General features: G+C 39.0%; 2 protein-coding genes across 5 annotated transcripts in view; both read left to right on the top strand.

The window, feature by feature from the left end:
- Positions 1-410: 410 nt before the first annotated feature.
- On the top strand, positions 411-7,617 carry LOC125052696. 3 transcript variants are annotated; one of them, XM_047653679.1, is made up of 4 exons: positions 411-562; positions 987-1,344; positions 1,938-2,023; positions 2,385-7,617. In XM_047653679.1, the coding sequence occupies exons 3-4, from the start codon at positions 1,943-1,945 to the stop codon at positions 4,233-4,235; spliced, it is 1,932 nt and encodes a 643-aa protein (XP_047509635.1). In that variant the 5' UTR covers positions 411-562; positions 987-1,344; positions 1,938-1,942; the 3' UTR covers positions 4,236-7,617. The 3 variants fall into 3 exon arrangements, with proteins under 3 accessions (XP_047509635.1, XP_047509634.1, XP_047509636.1); XM_047653678.1 differs by having other exon boundaries at positions 412-562; positions 984-1,344; XM_047653680.1 differs by lacking the exon at positions 1,938-2,023 and having other exon boundaries at positions 413-562; positions 984-1,344.
- Positions 7,618-8,028: 411 nt separating this feature from the next.
- Positions 8,029-23,596, top strand: part of LOC125052495 (leucine zipper putative tumor suppressor 2 homolog) — a 97,388-nt gene continuing 81,820 nt past the window's right edge. For both annotated transcript variants that reach the window (XM_047653382.1, XM_047653381.1), the window contains exons 1-2: positions 8,029-8,221; positions 23,077-23,178. In XM_047653382.1, the coding sequence (XP_047509338.1) occupies positions 23,089-23,178 (90 nt within the window). In that variant the 5' untranslated portion in view covers positions 8,029-8,221; positions 23,077-23,088. The remainder of the gene's footprint in view (positions 8,222-23,076; positions 23,179-23,596) is intronic.

The following is a 23,596-nucleotide window of genomic DNA, read 5'->3' as shown; positions in this document are numbered from 1 at the left end:
GCAATGTGACTCGAGAAATCCTCCTTACAAATATTGTATGAATATATGAATGTTCTTTCAGTAAATTTAAGGTCAATTTGCAAATTAAAGCTATTAGAAGATGTGTCAGATATAGGTAAAAAAGAGGATGTATCTTATGTTTAGTCGCTGTAATACAGGTATTAAATCAATAGCTGAACCTGTAGGACGCCATTCATGTGTAATTTAAAATGACGCGGGAAAGTATGCGCGCGAAAATCATGACAGATCGGCCAGATGAGCATTTATATTGGTCGCCGTTCAATATTCACGACCAATAGAAAAGCCGACACACATATTGACGAATCACGTCATTGAAAAAATGTAATCTCATAATCACGGGCTCTCTGTCGGCCATTTTGAAATTTTTCGAAAATCGAAGCATTGTTATTGGCCGAGGAAGAGACGTCATAGTAATCTTTTGACGGCGTTGCGCAAATTGTAATTTTCGACTCTCACTTATCGTGGCTGCCATGTTTTTTTTCATGCGGGGTGTGTGTGTATAGAAATTATCATGATAATTTCCCCACATAAATTACTACGGGTAAGTTTATGTTTTGATTTGATTATATATTGTTTTCCATTGCGAAGTGGTCCACGCATCCTCAGTGAAAGTGTATCATGTAATACTATCGCCTTGTGAAATTTCATCGTTGAGTTTATGATCGCAGGTTGTAGAATTCTCTTTTAGTATACATGAACGCAAAGACTTGCTCTACGTTTCTCACGAATTTCGTGTTAAATTTATTATCAAATGTTTGCTGTGGTACGACAGAATCCTAACTATTGCAAGAGTGCATATTCTCACCCTTGCATGAATGACGTTAATTTGGCGCCATCGACCCATTTAGCACGGCGGGGCGGGTATAGATTTCCATGAAATTCTTTGTGCCCTTGCAAGTCATTACGATAAATATAACAAACAACACGTGACATAGTTGTAAATAAATAGCCTGTTGTTTCAGAAGTAAGGGGTGCACGAAGTGCGTCATTCGTTGATCGCTAGTGACAATGCGATTGTACAAACTTTGTTAAACGTGACCGCTTGTACATAACTATAAACTAGCAAAGAAAAAGGCCAAAGACATAAGCATGTATTAAGAGGAAGGCGGCAATTTGAGGATCGATACTATAACACGGCCAACGGCGATTGAATAATGGACACTCGATTTCTGAGCACGATGATTGAATTTTATGGCGAGTTATATTACTTTGGGCAGAATGCGTAAAAACAAGAGAGGAAGCCAGGCCCACGCCGGCTGGCCTGCGACGTCAAAGGAACTTCACCTCATCCCGCTCCCCATCTGATATACACAGACTCAACCGGTAAGTTACCAACAACTATGTTAGCAATTTTAGCTAATTCGTCAAATTAAATGCTAAACATAACTTTACTGACGTATGACAGCCTTGTATCAAGAAAAACAGTATGCCTATACTATAATTAATACAATACACAAAACTCTAGTGGGAACAAAACAATATTGTATAGTGATGTTTACTTTTGTCTACCTTTGTTAATTGCTCCAAGTTGTCTAATGATTTAAAAAATACATTTTTTTCATTTTATAATGATACTTTCGGTTTGTAATTGTTGTATATTGACTTAATGAGAACAAAGAATAATACTAATTTAAATCATTATCTTTTACATTTCATCAAGATCCAAGGACAAAGATAGCAATTAAATAAAATTAGCCTTCTGAGAGTTTTGAAAGTATCAAAGTCCAAAACTTTGTTTTATAATATGCTGCACTGCCCATTAAGAAGAATGTATTGTTAGTTAATGCATAGTCATTAATAAATAATTCCCTTTCAAAGTTTACTGATAAAGTATGTTGAATAAACAAGATCATTAACTTATTAGATAAAACTCATAAACCCCTAATAATTTTTTTACTATTTTCTTTACTGTCAAGAGGATATGCAGTGCTCAGTAATTCTGGAAAGGGGCTGTAACAGTAAAATGAAGACGTTAAACAGTTTTAAGAGCCCTTACACAAAGGTCGGTTTCTTGCGATATCACCACTTGATAATTCAGAGGCAACATATTTTGGAAATATCAATTCGGCCTTGCGTTTTGTTTAATCAATAATCAAAAGTGAAGTTTGACATTATAATGTTGCCTGTGAAGAGCACTAAGTTTTATTTTGCTGGTCCGTTTTGTTTGCATACTTCCTTTTGTTCCTTTGTTTGAATCTTAATTAAAAATTTAAATGCATACTGACAAATCATAAACACCTTTGTTTTAATGTAGGTTGTGTAGGTATAACATTATTAGTTTGGTATTTCATGGTTGCAATTTTCATAAAGTTTGCCTCATTGAAGCTTAGAATTGTGAAATAAGTATAGTTTTGTCATTTCAGGAGTCCCGTCTTGACAACATTGTTGATCAACTGTGCACAAGACTTCAAGACATCAAGGACCAAGAGAGCTCAACTCTCTTAGGAATGCCAACTTGTTCCTTAGAGCAAACTGAGGCTGTTCGTCGATACTACGCTGCATTCCCGGCTCTGAAGAAAGCGCAAGAGTCGCCATTGCAGTACTATCTGCCGCCGCCAGCTTGGTGTCGTAAGAACGACACAAAGGTCAAAATGCAGAGTGAATTGGCAATATCGCAGGATTGGAATTGCAAAAATAAAAAGTTTTCATTGGGCAAGGAGCGGCGCAACTCATATCACGGTCAAAAGAAGAACAGCAGAAAGCGTTACAATAGTTACAGCCGATCTTTCGAGAGCAAAGAGAACATGCCGGAGTGGATGACGCACGAAGGAGTTTGGGACATCGAGACGCAGGACCCCGTCAAGGAGTTCATTCGGGCCATCGCCTTCGACGAGGGCTACGCCACTTGCGAGAACACCGTCACCGACGAGATCAAAGAGATCAGCCAAGCCCAGTTTCGCTCGAACGACAACATGGTGCCCGACTGGGACGACAGCCTAGACCTCGACGCCCACTGGGTCATCGCCGAAGACCCGACCCCGAGGGCGAGGAGTCCGATGGACGAGGAACTCTACGCGAAATTCGAGGCCAAGTTCGATCGCAGCATCGAGGCTCTCTGGTCGAAAGATCAAAACACTCCGGACGACGAGTATCAAGATCTGCCGATCGACTTCCAAGACCTCCTGTCGTCGCCCTCCGACCGCCTGTTCGCCGAACCGTCCGCCGAGAAGAGAAGCCTGTTGACGGAGAGCATCTGGTCCACGAACTTCCCGGTCGGCCGGCCGCCGAGGACCGAGTCTCCCTCGAAGATAGCCGAAGGCCTGCACGATCGCCTCCGCCCGTTGAACATAAGGGAGCCGGAGTGCCCCCGCGAGTTGGAATCGTTCAGTCTCTACGAGGGCGAGGAGCTCTACGACGCGCTGTCGACGGTCGCCAAGACGATGCGCTCCTTCACCGCGATCAACCACAGCCGCGACAACAGCGGATTCGTCGAGGTACCCCCGCGGCCTCGCCGAGACCGTCTCGCCCCCGTCCTCCGGCCCCCACCGCCGCCCCGACCCCGGCCGCCGCCGGACGCCGACCGCGAGGATCCGCTCACCTCGTCGCGCACGCACTTTCGCCCGATACGCGGCGAGCCGGAGACCGAGGCGCCCCGCTACGCCGACGGCGACACCTTCGACATCTGCGGCGACTACGACCCGGTCGAGTTCGAGCGCAGCCCGTCCGGCGGCCTCTACCTCGAGGGCACGCGCGAGCGCTACTTCGAGTACCGCATGCCGAACGCGATCGACTACGGCCGGCTCAACCTCACCGAGGCGCAGCGCTGCCCGGACCTGGAGGACACGAGGTTCAAACTGCGGTTCCCGGTGCGGCAGACGGAAGCGGCGGTGCAGACGGAGCGCGGGGACGCGTGGGCGTGCGACGAGTGCGGCGGCTCGGCCAAGAAGATGAGGCCCAGCGGGATCGAGAGCATCTGGAGCGACGCGCGCGTGTGCGAGTGCGTCGTGGAGCCGGGACCGAGCGGCGCGTCCGTCCCGCCGGAGGAGCTGTCGCGGGACTGGGAGGAGCTGCTGTCCGACATCAGCGCCGCGCACCGCATGTACGCGGGCGACGCGGACGAGCCGGGCGTCGCCGAGGACAACGCGGTCGGCTCGGACCGGAAGCGACGTCACTCGGCCGCGCTGCGTTGCGGGGGAGGCGCCTCCTGCAACCACCCTCACGCTCGCTTCCTCCACTGTTGCGAACCGGCCCTGGACCGCCCGCTCACCCGGTAGGCCTCCGCCGTTTGAACGATGACTGTAGCGAACTTCCGGTCGGCCGCACTTCGTCTGAAGGGATCTGAAAATGTCTTTTGTGTTTAGCGAGGTTTCGCTACAGTTCTTATGCCAACTTGTCGATGAACTAACTTTGAACTAATATCGGTCCCCGAGTCTACGACGGTAAAGATTTTTCTATTTTGTTTTGTTATTATAAATATACATTACGATAGGTTGGCAACTCATCATCGACAGCCGCGTTGCGATCTAATGGATTCCGTTCGGCGTCAACGCCTATACTGCGACTGTTAATTTTTACTTACTACTTTTTACTAATTTAAAAACATTGAATCAGGAAATTAATGAACTAAAATATATAAAAAATTAATGGTCTCAGTATATCGTTGCGCCATGCCACACCTAGTTAGGAGAAGCCACTCGGGCACAATATCTACGCTTATTCGCGGAAATGGCCTTTGGAGAAACCGCTTCACAGATATCGTGTCAAGGCGGCCTCTATCGATTATTTCGAACATTTCGCGTTCTATGTATTAATTGCCTGCGTTGTTTTTTATAAATTCGACAAATAATCCTAGAGATACGGAAGCGCTAGGATAAAGATAACGCGATGAGCTTTAGCAGCCTTTATATTTGAAGAGGCGTTTAAATGATAGCAATAGTCGTAGGATAATTAGCGTGACGTCATGTAATCCAATCTCACGAGGGCGAAAGTGCTACATATCTTCGATGGAGTCATTTTGTTTTTAGTTCAATATTTTGTAGCGATTTATATTATTAAAACGCTCGGCGGAATGCTTTCGCTCAAATGAATTTCTACTCGTAGAGGTAAGCGTAGGGTGAGCATTTCGCGAGCTCTTCGGACGATTTTAATATAATTCTTACAAAACGTCGTCCATTATTTAAATTTGTTGAAAACTGGATTTTGTTGTTTTTGGTTCGGTGCATTCAAAATTGTTTCCGTTACGGCATTGGGTAGTTTAGAAAGTCTAGTGTAATGTTGCCAATGCGGTTAATTGTTGACGGTTAAAGTCCGATGTGTCTTAAGTTAAACGCGGCGATTTTATTGATTAGCCGTTTATTTTAGGATGGCAGGCGAAGTTTGGACCGTGTCTGCCCTAGTAGTAATTAAAGTGTAGAGTTTTATACGAAGGACAATGTTCGTCGAGGTGGCGACACCTCTTGTGTGTTCCGATCGGACGAGGACGTCGAGTGGTTAATGAGGTCGGTCAAATTTCCCCACATTACGGGTAAATTTTATATAACGCTTGTCCGCTGCACTCGCTGCTGCAATTGTTGTATAGTATTTATTAGGCAGTGTTGCCAGTTTGGGGAAATTTGATCGGCCACAGAGTGTTACATATTAACCAGATGGATGGGCAAGTTCATAGGCGTAACAGTTATTATAGTTTATGTAATGCATAAGAAGTGTATGTTATATTTTATATCTTCGTTTTTGTTTAGGGAGTCGCGACCGCTGTGTCACTGTGGGTGACATTTTATACAGAGACCAATCTTGGGGTGTCAGCCGATAAGCTTGTCGCTCTGTATAAATACTCCTATATATATTTATCATAAAGAGCCTTCCTTAACATTATCATCAAAATGCAAATTCTTACTATTGTGTCGTGTTTATATATTGTAACTATTTACTATTTTTTTCTGTAATGTGGTTTACTTCTGTTTGTAATAACTGAAAAAGAAAAAAGAACAAAAAAATATATTTGCAAATTATTGCATTGGAACGGCTACTGTATATACATGTATTATGTATATTTAAATAATTGTGAAAATAATGTATTATAGAGGATTTCAGTTGTTTATAAATGTTATATTGTTTAACTATGTCGGTTCTGTGTTTACAGTGACAATGTAATCCATCTTCGATCATTGGCCCCCGAGGCCCCATTGACACTTTAAACATTGAATGTTATTTTACTTTCAACTATGACTAAAGCTATATTAGAACGGTTGGGTATTTTAAACCATACAACTAATTATCATTTCGATTCATTTAATCTTATGTTTCATCAGTTTGTCATAGATTCATACTATTGTACTTACTCCATTAAATATATTCGCTAAAACGAACCTCGGAAAAAGTTGAAAATCTAAAAAAAATAATTGTTAGTCAAGTTTGCATATAATATATTTGATTAGCTTTAATCTAATGTAATGTGCTAAACTTGATAGTTTAAACATCTAAATGTTGTTTCATAGTTAGCCTGTGAAACAACAGAGTTGGCAACGGTGCTCTCTGGGGACTCATAACCGCCGGTGCTAACTCTATTATTAGCTGTTTGCAGGTCATAGACTAAGTTATTTGAACAGAATCTTCATACTGTATATGAAACCTAAATAAAGTATGAAAATATATAAAATGAGTTAACTCAGTATATGGCGTGCAAGAGCTCAATCATTGAAATGAATGGCCTTATATGCTAGTATCAATGATTATGTACTGTCAGATTACTTAATCAATTGTGGCGGAAGGTATTGGTTCGAGTGATTTGATGGTAAATCCGTTGTCCCCAAATAGACCACCTAATATCGAGTGGTATTCGAGCTTTGTCGATATGTATTGGTAATGGCAATTTCACGATCGAATAATTAACATTGAGTAGAGAGCAATCTAATTTCGGACACGTCGCTAATCAGCACACGTAAAATAAAAAATACAAAAAAAAGGTTTGCATGTAGTAAAACATTTTATCCTGCAATGCTCTCGTCTCAAGAACAAGTCGGCTTGTAACCGATTGCTGTCTCGCCTTGGTTACATGCATATTTGTTGCATATCAATATATTAATTTCTTTCCTTTCTAAATATCAAATAATAATAAAACACTGTACGAGTGGTGCCGTTTTTAGTAATTTTCAGTAAATGTATTGCAAATAAAAGAATACCACCGATAAAGAATTGCTAATTAAAATTGACTATGAGATTATAGACTAAGCAAGACCTTATCTTAACTCGATTTCTGAAAAAATTAACTAGTGGTCACTACTTTTACAGTGGTTAACTCAAAAAAGTATTTTTATACCGGGGTATGAGCATCAGGGGATTTCACGTTTTATTATTTGGTGCCAAAATTAAATTCAGGGTTTTCAAACATTTTTAATAAATACTCCACTTCGACTTACCTTCTCAATAAAATTTGTACACAAATATGCACGTTACTCGATTGGCACCTATCATTATTGTTTAATGCATGTAGTTTCATACTTTAGTGTAGATCGATTATTATAAAAATATTTCTAAACGATATTTAACATGCTTAGAAGTGGTTATCCCTGAAAATAGTTACCATTTTCGTTATGTTAGGTTGTGCTCACTACTCTGGTTCTTGCCATCAATGGGAAGAAAATAAAAATTAAACTAATCTGTTGGTGTTTTCTTTTTTCCTTTTAATGTGCATAATAAGAGTTCCCCTATTATAATTTATCACGTAGTTGGTATATATATAGAGCCCATAGGACATAGTTTACTCGCTTGTACAGGTTTTTGTATTACACTAGTATTCCGTGTCTTGGGAACGAAGATATTTTACCTGAAATCTCTGGACTAAAAGCTAGCATGCGGCCAACTAAACTTGACAACGGCTATACCTAGTGTTTTTAAAAATAAATGGCAATAACATTTTTTTATTTATCTTGCTCTTTTCGAAAACTAATTAATAGGAAAGTAGTGGGCGAAGTCGCCACTCGGTTAGACCACACTTGACAGCAGTCGACAATTTCGTCCTTTTCTCGCGCGTGTGTTAGAGCAAGACCGCGCGATACAAAAACCTTAGTTTACACTTTCATCCATTGAAATGCACGCGGTGCTTCGACGGGAGCGAGCCGGTTTGTTGATTTGAAATAACAGTGAAGCTACTATTTCGTCAAACAAATAAACTAAAATCTAGTTTTCGACGTAGAACTTTGTGAATTGCAGACGCATTGTGAAGTTTTAGAACTGTTTCGTGTGGACTGTACCCGGAGAAAAGGTGAGCGAAATTTATTCTTACTATTATTAATCCGAAAAAACTTCTTAAGCTAGTCAAATCTATAGTTTAAAATCACAGAATTATTATCGTGTACGACTCGAATAAGACAGGTTAAACACTTGTAGTGATGAATGAACTTTATTGTCGAAGATGGTAGATTAGGTTAGGAAAAGTTATTCAAGTTGTTTAAAGTAACGCCCTAATTTTGCCAAAATATCATCTTGGTTCCAGATGTTCAATGTTGAATCATCTCAATCTGAATTTGAATTTCAAACCCTTAAGAAGTACATAAGCAAAGTATTTAACTACTTACAAAACTGAGTAATAGTTGACCTAACTGCAACTTTTTTAAATAAGCATCGGCTTTATTAAAATTTTGATACATTAAGTAGTTTTTATCTTCAAACTCGGTAAAATTTATTGTATGATCTTATTAAGTACCAATTTTAAATGTCATGTCAATTTTTATTTATTTATTCGCCCTTAGGGTAAACTGATGTTATGGGAACAACTTATAACGCGGGAAAGATACTAACTAATGAGTTTGTTGTTACTTAGATTTTGCTTCTCGCAGTCCCTGAGCGGGGATTTAAATAACTATTAGCAAAACCTCCAGCGTTTTCTTCAACGTTGCAAAAATTTAAGTGGGTGGGCAATAATTTTGTATTTATTCTCCAAATTTAAATTTAGCCTCGTTTGCTCTACCTACTCCTTTTTCAAATTTGGATCTGCGGTAAAAACCGAAATCGCGATAAAACATAATAATTCATATATTTATAACTTTTATTTAGATTAAGCTTATAATACATTTTCACATTATTTTATTAAGTAATTAGTAAGTAGTATTTAAATTAATTATGCACTCTTAAATTATGTTATTTATAAAGTTTTAGACTTTCTATTATATTTATTACACTTAATATATTAAACCAATGATAAATTTAACACAAAAAATTTTAAAGAACTTTTCATAAGAGGAAAATTTTTAAACGTTTTTTATGACATGAGGATAACGGAAAAAAGCTTGCCTTCACAAAACAAATATTATTGCTTTAAATAAAGCTCAATCAACCTCCTATTAACCTTAAATTTATACATAGTAATAGTTATAAATAGTATAATATTTATAAATAGTAAATCCTACATACCTAATAACGCATACTTGCGATATTTATATAAAGGCAATGAGAACAGCATGTTCTAGGCGTAAGCTAGCTTATTAGTGATCTTTGATGCTGGCGATAGCCTTAGGAAATTGCCCACAAGTAATAAATAGTACCATAATTATAACCAGGCATTGTCCAGGCCAGACTGTAGTGTGGTTTTAGATAGCAATCAGGTTTTTTATACGACTAATATTTCTGTTATTATATATATACATATTTATTAAATAAATACAATTGCGTGTGTCTAAATAAAACTACGTCTCAACGGCTACCGGACGTATTGTGCCGAGATAATTTTACGGTCGAAAATTATAGTATTATGATGCGCCGCAAAACTTCTTATTGGAGTTATCGAAATCTGTACAAAACACTAAAGATGGCTATTTCTTATATTGTACTTACTTCTTTTTCGTAAGTTGTTGGACATGCAAATCAATGTTGTAACATTGGATATATTTTCCATATTTTTTATCTGTGTTGAAATTAGAAACACGATTGTAGTGTTGCCAATATTATAATTTTATAACTCAATATTAATATGGTAACCCCATTCGCCTGTTACGTTTATTTCCGCATAACATTTACATATTAGAACCGATCGCAATAATGCAATCTTTAGATTTTTTATATTGCGTCTTTTAATAATTGATTGTTTACCTTGACTACTTCTTTTCAGATAATCATTTTCGTTAATTGTCATGAAGTCTTAATTATTTTAATGTGTATTTTACAAAACACAAGTGAGGTTTCGTAGGTCTTAACGGCTTAGGTAGGTAACCTGATGGATATTCTCTTTCCCGCTCAGATTTCTTGCGGAATAATAATGTTAATTTCTTATCGCATTGACTTTGTCTTTGACATTTAACATTACCTGGAACATATTTTAATTATGGTCAACAATAAGAAGCCAAAAGCCTACACAAACAAAGGTAGTGTTTACTTTTAAAATAGCATATTTACCTCATACGTTACAGTATTAAGTCATGATTACAATCTCTAGACCACAAACAAATCTTTACGGTCTGTGTTGGTTAATAGGCTTTAACAGTATCTGTGGTAACCTTCTGTATTATTAAATGTTTGAATTGGGTTTGTTGGTCGTTGGTAGTAGGTCAAAATAATAGTTTTAGGATTTTCTATCGTTGAAGCAAATTCCTCAATACAAACTATTAGATGACAAAGTGTAATTTACAGTAAAATTACAATTAGATATGTGGCTTTTACTTAGATATCTATTTGTAAAACTGAAATTAAAAAAACTAAAATAGAAAAAATTGGTTTAATGGTTAATTATTTGGTATATAGTGCATACCAAATAATTAACCATTAAACCAATTACAGTTAATTACCTACGTAATACCTAAGCAAAAAATCAGGAGTAAAGGCGACGTCTATCTGGTTGTTATTAGAACTTATGCCCTTTCACGAAAAGCTTTCATCACATTCAGAATATAATTTATTTGTAGTGAAATCGCTCTAGATATTAAGACAAACGGAACGTAATCCTGATTATTATCTGTTACATCATTTTTATATCAATGCCTTTATCAGTTAATGTCAAAATAAAAAAAGTATTGTTCCGAACTGAGAGATTATCTAACGGGCATTGGATAAATTGCCATTTAAAAATCACGCGGGTTTGTTAATAGTGAACATTTTGACTATAATATTTTTATTGCAACTACATATTTTTTATTTATAACGGGTATCAAAAAACTCAAAGGAATTCTGTGTTTATATAAAACTCATTTAAAAGATACAAAATTGGGACAGTATTTTATTTAATTGGGTTTTAAATCTTGTTAGTTTATTGACGCATTTACCATGGAGAGTGTTCAGAGTTGTTCAGACTAATACCTGCAGCTGAGATTCATCATCGGACGTCGAGGCAGAATACGAAATTCCACCCGTATCACCTCGATGTCCGTCGCTCCACAACTGAGCGTTTTTCAGGCAGCTTTTGCCGCCCACCACCACTATACGGAACCAGCTGCCCACTAAATTATTTCCAAACCAATTCGACTTAGGGTCCTTCAAGAAAAGAGCGTACCAATTCTTAAAAGGCCGGCAACGCACTCGCGAGTCCTCTGGCACTGAGAGTGTCAATGGGCGGCGGTATCACTCAAAATCAAGTGAGCGGTGAGCCCCCTGCCCGTTTGCCCGTTTGCCTCCTGCAACATAAAAAACGTGTCGTCTAGGTTGCTATAGAGCAACAAAACATGGCAATATTGCCTTGCCATGTGCTGAAAATATGAATTAAAATAAATAATTCTTAACACTAAAATAGTTTATATAACAAAATTAAAAGAAAACAAATAATTTAATAAAAGTGAAAATACTATAATAAAATTAACCTACTTAAACGAATATTACAATAGAAATGTTAAGTGTGCAAATAATAATAAATAAAATATGTACCTAGTTCAAAGTTCTTTAATGCTATTTGCAAAATTGCCACAGATACAAAATAATCTTTGATGGTTTTATGTTACAGTAGGTAATTTAGGTTCGACAACATATTGCGAAACCTTTTGTTATCTTCGACTATAATATTATCGAAATCAACCAATAAACCAACAAGCAAAGTTACGTCATTTAATTAAAATCATAGGTGTGAATGTAAACTGTAAGACAAAACAATGGCGCCATTCCTTTGATTATGTTTCAAAATTTTGTTTGCGTGTTATCACCATTATTTTGGACCGAGGTGTCGCTTCTAGATTTCTTCTAGACCAGCTATGAACGAGTTATAATTTCATGGTCAACAATAAAAGCACGAATTAAGACAACAAAGGCAAGTGATAGGAACCACGATAACTCAATGAATATCGGATCCAACGTTGTTCTAGCGTAGGGTGACCACATCTTTACGACCATAGCTTATATTTAGGACTTGGCGTTTCGTCTTGTCATTATAATGTGACCAAATAAAGATGTCGCTAAGCTTAACAAATTTACTCGACTATGAGTAGAAAAAAATAATAATAAATGAATACTATGGTATATATATATATGAAGCATTATAGGTTAAAAGCATCAAGCATATATATTTGATAAATGAGTTTACGACAATGCAAAAAAGACATGAGTGTGACTTAGGAGTCTCATTCACTCGTATAAGATAGGTCTGGGCGAATAGCCAGATAAACTTTTGGGCGTCGGGATGTGACGACCCCATCGCCCACTGGTGAAATAACCTGTAAAAGAGGTTATTTCACCAGTGCAATCAGTCAACCCCCATCCTAGTGGGAGTGCCATGCTGCTGCTTTAGGGCTTCAGCCAAATGGGCAGGCACGACCGGGGCAGTACCACTGTCTCACAGAAAACCGGCGTGAAGTGATGCAATAAGTCCATCTTATTGTACTCGCGTTTCGTGCGGTGAGTGAGACTCCCGGAGCCCATCAATCCCCCCCCCCCATAAGTATGAAGATGCAGTTCAAACAGAGATTACCCCAGGGGGGTACCACACGTTTACGCTGTGGAGAATCCCCTTCTGGGCGTCCATCATCGGAACAATTGGTATTCGATGGTGGATGCACAGGCTGCCCTTCGTATTCTGGGGGGGGCAAAAACTGCTCTAAAAACTTATGCATTAATAGGTTTCGGTCTCGGGGCAAACGGAAGCATTTACCTAAGGCAACCCCTTCCACGCTCACGGTGGACTTTACAAATGTTAGGGGGCTAAAAACTAACCTAAACGCGGTTCACTTTTACTTAGAAACTGCGAAGCCGGCCTTATTCTTCCTTACTGAGACTCAGATATCCTCCCCGGCTGATACTTCTTACCTCTCCTACCCGGGGTACAAATTGGAACATTCATTTGTGCCGCGGGCGGGAGTTTGCGTGTACGTCAGGGAGGATATCTGTTCTCGTCGCCTCGGGACGCTTGAAGGAAGGGACCTATCTAACCTCTGGCTGCGCGTAGACTGCGATGACCATCCGCGATTCTATGCGTGTCTGTATAGGTCCCATAGCGGAAATGACGAAACTAACCGACTCATCGAGCACATTCAAATGGCTACAGATTCCCTGCTCGAAAGGGTTCCTACCGCTGAAATCGTGATACTTGGCGATTTTAACGCCCACCATGCCGATTGGCTTGGCTCTGATACCACCGATCACGCGGGAAGATCCTTTCACGACTTTGCTTTAGCCTACGACCTGACACAAATGGTCCCTGCGATTACGCGAATACCAGATGTGGATGGTCATAAACCCTCTTTGTTGGATCTTCTGCTGACTTCACATCCGGAGAACTATCAAGTCTCTGTTGACCCGCCATTGGGTTCATCAGATCATTGTGTGGTCCGGAGTATTGTGCCTTCTACGCGCCCTTCACGGCCCCGCTTTTTGGGTTGTCGCCGTATTTGGCACTACAAGTCAGCAGATTGGGACGGGATGCGGTCTTTCTTTGCGTCCTACCCTTGGGGGCCTATGTGCTTTTCGTCGGAAGCTCCAGATTCCGTCGCTGCCTCTGTCGCCGAAGTGGTTCTGCAGGGCATGGAACTCTTTATTCCATTTTCTGCGGTGCCGATCGGTGGCAAGTCTCAGCCCTGGTTTAAACGTTCTTGCAAGGCGGCCTCGTGTCGAAAGCGAGAATGCTTTAAGGCATGGGCGGAAGCGGCGAAATCTCGTGATGCCAATACCAGCGAACTTAAAAAAGCATATAACTCAGCCTCCAGGTCCTTCAAACGGGAAATCACTAAGGCAAAGTCAGAGCACATTGCCAGATTTGGCGAGAGATTGGCCCAACTCCCTTCAGGGACTCGAGCCTTCTGGTCTCTCGCCAAAGCTGTCCAAGGGAATTTTTGTCAGCCCGCTATTCCACCACTGCACAGGGAGGATGACTCGCTGGCCCACACTGCGAAGGAGAAGGCCGACCTTTTAGGCTGTCTCTTCGCGGCTGATAACTCGACTTTGGATGACCGAGGAAGATCACCACCGACCATTTCGCGGTGTGATTCATCGATGCCGGAAATCACATTCCGGCAACGTGCTGTCCGCAGAGCACTATCTTCCTTGGACATTCATAAGTCGAGCGGGCCGGATGGTATCCCCCCAATTGTGCTGCGTACTTGTGCTCCTGAGTTGGCTCCGGTCTTAACGCGCCTTTTCCGGTACCTGTACTCGCTTGGCACTGTCCCGAAGTGCTGGAAAACCGCTTCGATACATCCGATCCCTAAAAAAGGCGATCGCTCTGATCCGTCCAACTATCGCCCAATAGCCATAACCTCCTTGTTCTCCAAAATAATGGAATCCATTGTTAACTGCCAGCTCTTGAGGTATCTAGAGGGCCACCAGCTGATTAGCGATTATCAGTACGGCTTTCGTCGTGGTCGTTCGGCTGGTGACCTTCTTGTATACCTTACACATAGATGGGCAGAGGCAATTGAGTCCAAGGGGGAGGCGCTGGCGGTTAGTTTGGACATAGCGAAAGCCTTCGATCGGGTGTGGCACAGAGCACTGCTCTCGAAGCTTCCAGCCTATGGGCTACCCGAGAAATTATGCGATTGGATCTCCAGCTTTCTGGCCGATCGGAGCATCAAGGTCGTCATCGACGGAGCATGCTCCGACCTTAAACCCGTGAACGCGGGGGTCCCACAAGGCTGTGTTCTATCCCCGACCCTGTTTCTTCTGCATATCAACGATATGTTGCAACTTAGCAACATTCATTGCTATGCGGATGACAGCACTGGGGATACTTTTTACACTGGCCGGGCAGGTATTTCTCGGGCAGTTGTCGATGAGTACCGGAACAAACTTGTGTCTGAAGTCGAAACTCTTCTACGTGGAGTCTCAGACTGGGGCAGACAAAACCTAGTCCAATTTAACCCCAAGAAGACACAAGTTTGCGCGTTTTCCGCTAAAAAAACACCCTTTGTCGCTACTCCTCTTTTCGAAAACACTCTTCTTAAAGCCACAGCCAGCATTGGAATACTTGGCGTTGACATATCGAACGACGTTCAGTTTCGCGGTCACTTGGAGGGAAAGGCTAAATTAGCCTCCAAAAAGCTTGGTGTGCTCAGCAAGGCGAGACGGTACTTCACTCCGGGCCACCGCATGCAACTATATAAAGCGCAAATTCGGCCCCACATGGAGTACTGCTCTCACCTCTGGGCGGGGGCTCCCCAGTACCAGCTCCTTCCACTTGACCGTATTCAACGCAGAGCGGTTCGAATCGTCGATGACCAATCCCTTTCCGAGCGGCTTGATCCTTTGGCGTTGCGTAGAGATGTGGGGTCTCTCTGCATCTTCTACCGCATTTACCATGGAGAGTGTTCAGAGGAGTTGTTCGGATTAATACCTGCAGCTGAGTTTCGTCATCGGACGTCGAGGCAGAGTACGAAATTCCACCCGTATCACCTCGACGTCCGCCGTTCCACAACTGAGCGTTTTTCAAGGCAGTTTTTGCCGCGCACCACCACTTTGTGGAACCAGCTGCCCAGTGAGGTATTTCCGAACCAATTCGACTTAGGGTCCTTCAAGAAAAGAGCGTACCGATTCCTGAAAGGCCGGCAACGCACTCGCGAGCCCTCTGGCTTTGAGAGTGTCCATGGGCGGCGGTATCACTTAACATCAGGTGAGCCTCCTGCCCGTTTGCCCCCTGTTTTATAAAAAAAAAAAAAAAAAAAAAAAAAAAACTCTTAATTTTACACGGTTTTATTGTAAACAGACATTTAAATGTTTTAAAGTACTCCTTCTTTTAAATTGTGTTAATTTTATTGACAAGATACAGTACATTATTACAGATGATACTTGTTTATTTTATGTCAATAAGAGTGTATATTTTCTAAAGGTTAGTGTTACGTCATGTTATCTGGGTTCTTCATGAAATTGGCAAGCTTCGGCATGGTGATCATTTCGGGAGCATTGTAAATAATAACTTATAATTTTACCTTCCCTATGTCAAAAACCTCTGTGTTCAGCCCTGTCGTATCATCTCAAGGCTCTATTGTATGTAGAACAAGTACCAACCCTAGCATAGAACGCTCACGAGTCGGCATATTTCGAGATAAACGAGCGGATGAGTCACGATCGATTGCGAGATACGGCTTTGTCAAACGCAAACCACCCGAACCATAAAGATTACCATTAACGGTCTAACTACCAGCTGTAAAAGCGTGCATATTTGAAAAGATTCGCACGCCGCCATTTTGGTAGTCGCCATATTACATATTAGGTGTTTACAAACTTTCAATTTTGCAAGCGATATATTAACAAAGATTTTACTTGTAAACCCCAGCTTTACTAATATACTCGTATGTATAGTATTTTAAGGCTAACACAGACATCGGGACCTACTTTCGATCAAGCAGGTGAAGATATGTGTATCTTGTCGTGTCCGTGTCTTTTGGGTTAATAAATATGAACAAAATATTTTTAAATACAATATACTAAGTCCTTTTAAGTTTCTCTCTCTTGTTTAGTGTTTAAGTACTTTACATACAATAAAATAAATAAATCAGTGGTGCTACAACCTCTTTAGGTCTTGGCCTCAGATTTCTGAATCTTTTTCATGATCATTTTTAAATCTAATAGGCAAGTAGGTGATCAGCCTCTAGTGCCTGACACACGCTGTCAAATTTTTGGGTCTAAGACATGTTGGTTTCCTCACGATGTTTTCCTTCACCGTTCAAGCGAATGTTAAATGCGCACATAGAACGAAAGTCCATTGGTGCACAGCCGGGGATCGAACCTACGACCTCAAGTATGAGAGTCGCATGCTGAAGCCAATAGGCCAACACAGCTCACTTAACAGACAATACCTATTTACTCGTATTTATGTAATGTGTATAAAATAAACCCACAATTCACCAAGGTGTATTTAATCAAAGTTTTGAAAGCGATCCGTTCTCACGGGGCGGCTTGCTCCGATCCTGTCCCGATAACACAATATTTATCACCCATCACCTCACCTATCGCAAGTTAGACCACCGCGTTATAACTTTATCTACATGATTATTATTCATTTGTTCTCACAAAAAAACTAATTTATTTTATAAACGTCGGACAAAAGTAGGCGACTCCTATATTATCTCTGAGTTAATACTGTCTCCGAAACGTTCTAACATTACACGCTTTATATTAGCTTCACCTGTATGTATGTATGTATGTAACCTACTCCTTCGGACTCGATTTTGACCTACTTTTAACGGATAGATTTAATTCAAACTTTGCGCACTTGTCAAAGATCGATGACAATGCAATAATCCGAAAAAAAAATGAAAAAAAATTAACCAATAAATAAATAATAGTTAAAAAAAACTAAAAAACACGCTTTTAAAGCACATCAAACTAAAAAGTGAAAAATATTTCCTAATTTAATTTTTAAACTATTATTATTTATTTTTTTATGTTCTCAGACAGAATTCGCATAAACGTTGTTAGAAATCTTATGATACGGTAATTAAGTTAGATTATATATTTACTTAGCACTATGTGAGCAGTGTTGGCAGTGACTTCAGCGTGCGACTGTCATCCCTGAGGTCGTAAGTTCGATCCCCGGCCAATGGACTTTCTTTTTTCTTCTTCTCGAACGGTGAAGGAAAACATCATGAGGACATCTAAGACATGTCGGTTACATGTCTTAGACGCATGCTGATCACTTACTTGCTTATTAGATTGAAAAATTATCTTGAAACAGATTCAGAAATCTGAGGCCCAGACCTAAAGAGGTAGCGCCTCTGATTTCTTTTTATGTATGTTATTAATTATATATCGCGTGGCTTGCTAACCAGTTGAACCGATGAAGTTAAAGACTCGTCCTTACAACTGTTCAACGCAGTAAGAGAGGCGCTGGACAGAAAATGGATACAGATAGTCCCCTCCAGGTGTTACCTTGTAGGACGCTACATGAGCTAACGAAAGTAGAGAGAGATTACTTAAATTTATTTAATTTAAACCTTAGTTTCCTTTCCTGATTCATTTAGTGCAAAAACAAATGATATCTTGGCCGAGCATAATCTAGTCTGGTATGCTAATAAAATGGAGTTTTCTATAGTGCTAACGTTCAATAAAATATTGTACGTGGGTGTTTGTTAAAATGTAGGCAATTTTTCAAATTTTATAGTGTCATAAAATGGTGATATGATTGAGTGAGAACCGGAGATCGACACATTATTGAAAAACAAGCTATTCCAAGGTTGTAACATCACGCCCGCAGTATATTATAGTCCAACTAATAAATCGGGGCAATTAATAATCTACATAGGGTGAAATACATAATTATAATGTAATTAATCACATTGCCCAGACGTTATTAATATTGCGTTTGAGCGTTTCTTAAGTCAGTTTTCGCCGCGCATCATCACTATGTGCAACCACAATCCACTGAAGTATTTTCGAACCAATTCAACTTAGGGTCCTTCAAGAAACGAGCGTACCAATTCTTAAAATTCCGCCAACGCTCTTGGGAGCCTTCTGGCCTTGTGAGTGTCCATGGGCGGCGGTATAACTTAACATCAGATGCGCCTCCTGCCCGCTTGCCTCCTATTTAAAAAAAATGCAATAACATTCTTATTTCAAAAATAAATTTTACAAGTAGGAAACCAAAAATCCGAGAAATTGTTTGAGATCGGTGAAAGTGTGATCTAGAAAGGAAGAGAGTAATTTAAAATGTTTGTAATAATTATGTTGCACTTCCTGCAAGCTTGCAATGCTAATACCAGGTTAGGAACGCGTTTGCAGGTAAACTTAGGGCTACAAGTCGGGATTAAAGCTTTACGCTTATAATTTACATTATTAAGTTTAATTTTAACTACTTTCCTAAACATAATAAATGGTACAGCGTTTTAGATTTATTTAGTCTTAATATATTATATCGAGACTTGGCGGTAAAAACGAAGTTAATAGTAAATAAATAAAAATAGTCTGTATTCGAGTACTACATAATCAGGATTTCATTATGATGAACGTTTAACTTTAGTAGACGACCTCCGACGGAGTGAAGCTCTCCTTCGCCATTAAACAAATCTTTACATATAATTAAGTACTTAATTTTTAAATGGATTGGTAACACTAAAATCATTTTAACCCTACTATCTATGTATATCAAAGAAATTAATAATCTATCTAAAAATTAGTTGAGGAACACTTAGGGTAGTTTAACTTATACACTTATAAAAACGTAGGATACACTATTTATTCCACTGAGGAACTCAGATGTGAGAGCTCTCCTTGCTGACACCACACTTGAGGCGAACAGGGTATCAACAGTTAAATTGTTAAACTTACCCCTTATCCATAGTCTATCAACCACTCGTGCAGGCAGATCTGTGGACGAGAGAAGAACCAAGGGAGTCCACACTCCCCTTTCTTAAAAATAAATACTGGTTGTTTGTAAAGTAGGTTTACGATCGAGATGTTTACGTGATAACGTCTTATTGGTGATATAAGTTTTTGGGAAGTAAGGAATTAATGAAGATAACAATTTTTTCAAATTTTAAATTACATCTATCGTTTTATTCACACTTTTGATGATAAATTTCGGGTGTAAAATGACAAGTTTACTTATTCGACTATGATATACATTTTTCTTCATACATTCACGGAATGACTGGCAGCGCTCGAGATGAGACGGGAGATCGGTCCGTCTCTCTCTCGTTATACCTGCGATCGCGCTCGTGAGGTTTTGGTGTGACACAAGTTTCTGAACATGTCACCCGACTAAAACGATTTTAAAGACGTTATCACGTCAAAAGAGACTATTTACCTACTAAACTAAGTTTGGTGGGTTTTTATATATAGGTTATTTGAACATGGAAATATTAGAACGCTTTCTTTGGCTCTGATTAATTATTTAAAAAATATCGACTACAAATCTCGAACTGGTTCGACGTATCAATAAATTTGTTTTAAATAATTTCTATTAGAAAGACGTTTCAATATAAATATAGCCAAAAACTTGCGGATGTATTGTGCTATATGAGAAACCGGTGGCAAGTCGAGGTCGTTTGTTCACCTCGAAAAGGCGTGGTCATCTATTTGACTGTGTGAACGAGAGCAGACAATATCGATACTTAACGGTCCGCAGATTTGTGCAATGCGTTGTTAGAGAAACTCGCCAAAGCTTGGCATCAATGCTGCTCTAACAATCCGTACAAATTTAAAGTTTTTCTTGGATTGCTTAGTGTTCCTTATTCAAATCTTCAACAGCCAATTAGAATACAAAGTAATATATTTATTTCTTTATCGTACACAACATGTTGAACCCTTTTCATACTTTTCATAGGCTTAAGTATCGAGAGTAAATTGGAAAATACAAATTAAACGAGTAAGTTAGGGTAATAGAACGAAGATATGATAGGCTAGAGGCTTTATAAGTAACTGCCTTGCCATACACTTTTAAAAAAATCCACAATTTTTTACATTAAAATACGTATAATAAAATAAAATATTACTTCTGGAATATTGGTACTGATCGGAACGGATATTTATCAGGACTTTATTAGGATATGATATTTTTATGTAATAGGAGGCCAACGGGCAGGAGCCTCACATTGCCAGAAGGCTTGCAAGTGCGTTGTCGGCCTTTTAAGAATCGGTACGCTCCCTTCTTGAAGGACCTCAAGTCGAATTGGTTTGGAAGTACTTCAGTGGGTAGCAAAAACTGCATTAAAAACGCTTAGTTGTGGAACGACGGACGTCGAGGTGATACGGATGGTATTTAATGCTCCAGCTCTTTTTAAATAAATGTTTCCGTTTTGCTATTAAAAGTTAATAGCATACATGGGTGGTATCACTAAACATAAAAAAATCATGCCAAAATCTTGGTTTTGCGTGATCAGAGGAACGAACCAAAAAGTATTTTGTAATAAGTTAAGTTGATCTAATACATAAGGACGCGAAATATTTGAAGGCTATTCATTTGTTTTGACCCGGTTACCTAATTGTTTGTGACTGTATTAATTATGGCTTTAAACTGTAACAATATGCTAATAAAATTGTAAGATTGATGTTCAAAGAAATGTATTAAAAAGTATTAGATAATAATATTCTTTATACGTGTTTATTGGAATATGAATTTAATGTATACAGTATGAATTAAGTGGTAAGGATATTTTTTGAAAGTCTGCAAATGTTCAATTATCTAGTTAATTTAATAGAAAATTTTAACTGATATATTGAGAAACGCTCTATTTGAAACTAAACTACGAATATCGTTCTAGTATTTAGTGAGTTATTCAAAAGTATGAAAATAAAATTAATTAGATATAACACAAGGGTTTAGATGTCTTGAATACGTTTCCCGTATAAAGGCAAGGCATTTTCTTAAGCGAACTAGTGAACGGTGGAATCGAGTCCCGGTGGGGGCCTTCCCTGAGAGATACGACCTCCAACTATTCAAAGTAAGAGAGTACTCCTCCCTCAAAGGCCGGCAACGCACCCATTAAAAATTGGTGTCCATTGGTTGCGATGACTGCCCATTTTGGGCTTGGGCTCGTTGCCTACATTTGCTCGTAATATTAAATATATTATATTATATATAAAAAAAACAGACGCCCTATTTTATTATTTATCAGCGCTATTGCCCACTTCGATTAAATTACAATATATGTATAATTAATGATATATTATGAAAACAAATCTTAGTAAAACTAACAGAATCTAGATATCCAGTCACATAAACAAACATAAAAAGCGAGAATAAATTAGCATTCCTAATTCTCAAGGATTACCAGCCCTCATTGTCCCAGAAACCTGAAACTGCATAACGGCTTATGTACGATTTTCTGTTAGACCTGCTTCAAACAGGTCCCATGTGCAATCTATACGATATATGCGACATTCGAGAAGGAATCATGATAACTAGATATTATTTAAAAGCCTCATTAAGGCTATATACTATTCGAGTTCAGACGTATTTCACTAGGTAGTTATCAATTTGTATATCAAGACTCAGAGATTAAGTTATAACGAGATGATACACTTCTTATATGGAAATTATATTCGATTTTACATCAAACTCCCAAGCGAAATAAGAGAATTATTACTGAATAAATTCAAAACTCTCGTTGAACGTAAATTACTAATAAAGCTTTTTATAAATTTGACCATTATTTGAATGATCCTAATCCTTGGGATTGATTTGCTCCAGTTCAAATATTTATGACTGCCTTACAACAACAAAACAATTTATGACTCAAAACTTGGCAATGAAAAAGAGTGGCGGTGAGTTTCTTGTCAGTTCTTCTTGCCCGCTCTACGCCCTTGACTTGCGAAATTAGAATCAATTTAACATCTTTTCTGTTGACGTTCATAAGTGTATTCGGTTACCTATATGGATAAAGTTAGTTTGAGTTTGATCCAGGTATATCCCAGGAATAGTACAAGTTTCATTAAAACCCGTTTAGTAGTTTTTGAGATATCTACGCATTTCTGAAGAGTATTTGAAGTCCGGGTTGTCGTTTTTTGTACTCTTTCTACTGTGAAGTTTATAAACCAAAAAAACGTGCTTTTATGAGAAGATTACTTAAATAGCGTTACATTTATAAATAGTATATACATATATCTTTTCTAACTTTACTGAGGCCTGTACTATTTTCCACTTCCTTAACTTTTTTTCTGTCCGTAATTGGCGCCAAGTATCTTGGATATTTTGACTTGAATACTGCATTAAAATATATTAACATTTATAAACGATAATTTTTATTTTTTGTACTTCATTTTAGATAACTAATTTTTGTTCAGAAATGCGCTGAGATGGGTCCAGGCGATGGTTCTCCGCGAAGAACTCCGGACCTGCCGCCGATGCCGCCACCTATACAACCATGCAGCGGCTTCCTCGGCAATGTAAGTAATAGTATTAAATAACCATAACCATACGCCAAATAATCGTATAGGTGTACTTATGTGTACCATGAAAATATACGGTATTGATTCTGTATTTTTGTAATAATTCGTAAGTTGATTATTATATAAACCTAAAGCTTTAATAACTCTTATTTATTTCGTGCTCTCAGGTATTTTTCAACTCGGGTTTACTCAATTACATTTGAAAAAAATAATAATATTACAATCGCGCGTCCTTTAACCAAGAAATTAAGAATTATATATAGTAATTTGGATTACGTCCTAAGTACCAGTGTTACCGCTTTGACATCCACCATTTTGTTTCGATGATCATAGCAACATTTATCAAGTTAATATAAGTCAATCGGTTAATCACGCGACGGACTATAAACGCTAGCGATGCCTTCATTACCCTTCC

Source organism: Pieris napi, chromosome 9 (genome assembly GCF_905475465.1).
Source record: "Pieris napi chromosome 9, ilPieNapi1.2, whole genome shotgun sequence".
In the NCBI taxonomy this organism is placed as follows: Eukaryota; Metazoa; Arthropoda; class Insecta; order Lepidoptera; family Pieridae; genus Pieris; species Pieris napi.
This window is presented reverse-complemented; position numbering and strand designations above follow the sequence as displayed.